This window comes from Vicia villosa, linkage group LG3 (assembly GCF_029867415.1).
Source record: "Vicia villosa cultivar HV-30 ecotype Madison, WI linkage group LG3, Vvil1.0, whole genome shotgun sequence".
Lineage (NCBI taxonomy): Eukaryota > Viridiplantae > Streptophyta > Magnoliopsida > Fabales > Fabaceae > Vicia > Vicia villosa.
The window spans coordinates 72,440,052-72,441,243 of NC_081182.1; the positions used below are offsets into that span (position 1 = coordinate 72,440,052).

Here is a 1,192-nt window from a genome sequence, read left to right on the forward strand (position 1 = left end):
ACTTATGCAGTGTACTTCTATATTGCTCAGAATAGCTTTTGATTGAAGATGGTTGGAGTAGGAGTTCCAATTTGCGTGGAATGTGGCACAAGGAGTAATCCTTGCCGGTGTAAGGTGGTGGGGCCTACACTCGGGTTCGTGGCGTTTGTGGCAGCGGCGGTGGTGGAGTGGCCGGTGGGGGCTTTGGTGTATTGCTTTAAGCATATGAAGGGTCGCAAAATCATGGGTCATCCTGCTACTGTTGTATACCCTAAAGTCACCAATGCCATCCCCATCTAACTTACTTTTGTTGTATTTATTGTTTATCCAATTTCTCATTTCGTGTTATATAGAGTTCTGATTTTGATGTACTAGCATCATATGTGTGGGAATATGTGTTCAGTTTGTATTGTAACTTATGAATGAATTTTGTTGTTCGGCTAAATTGGCTTGGGTATGCATTTCATAGAGTAATATTTGACTTTGAGGTTGATTATTACACTGTTTTTCTCAAATTTTATAAAATTTTGAAATTACTTTTTTTCCGGTCTTATCTGGATAGTATTGTACAATTCAGATGCATTATAATTAACTAATATCAAATTGTTTATTATTTATTTGGAATGACATTTTGAAAAAGAAATGTATATATCTAGAATATAATATTTAATATATTTGGATGGTGTAACTCCATAGTTTATTGTAAAATGAGTTCTATATAAATTCTCTTAGTATTAAATATGTTTTTAATACCTATAAAATATCTATTTTTATTTTTGTTTCTTATAAAAGACCAATCCATATTTTATTTTTGTTTCTTATAAAAAAACCAATCCATATTTTATAGACATGTTTATAACTTTTAAAAAGTCTTTTAAAAAAATTTTAAAATTTATTTTTTAAGTTTAAATTTTATTATTATTTTATAAAATTTAAAAATTTCAAATTCAATTATTTTCTAGAACATTTTAAAAAATGGTTTGAGAAAAAAAACTCAAAATTTAATTCTTTAAGTCTAAATTTTTATGACTTTTATCATTTATAAAATTTAAAAAATTTATATTTAATTCTTTTTATTTTAAAAAATTATAAAGTTTGATAAATAAATTTTTTATAAATTATAATAAATATTTTACAATATTAAAAATATGTATAAAAAAATTTAAAAACTTAAAAATTAAAAAATAATTAAATAATTATTAAAATTTTAAAA

At 24.7% G+C, this 1,192-nt stretch overlaps 1 protein-coding gene across 1 annotated transcript; it reads left to right on the top strand.

Moving 5' to 3' along the window:
* On the top strand, window positions 1-424 carry LOC131656091 (uncharacterized). The gene has a single exon (XM_058925870.1). It carries the CDS (start codon window positions 49-51, stop codon window positions 277-279), a length of 231 nt encoding a protein of 76 aa, XP_058781853.1. The 5' UTR covers window positions 1-48; the 3' UTR covers window positions 280-424.
* Window positions 425-1,192: the final 768 nt, after the last annotated feature.

Excerpts from the sequence above, each read along its gene's own strand:
- LOC131656091 (XM_058925870.1), top strand. The coding sequence starts at position 49 with ATGGTTGGAGTAGGAGTTCCAATTTGCGTGGAATGTGGCACAAGGAGT.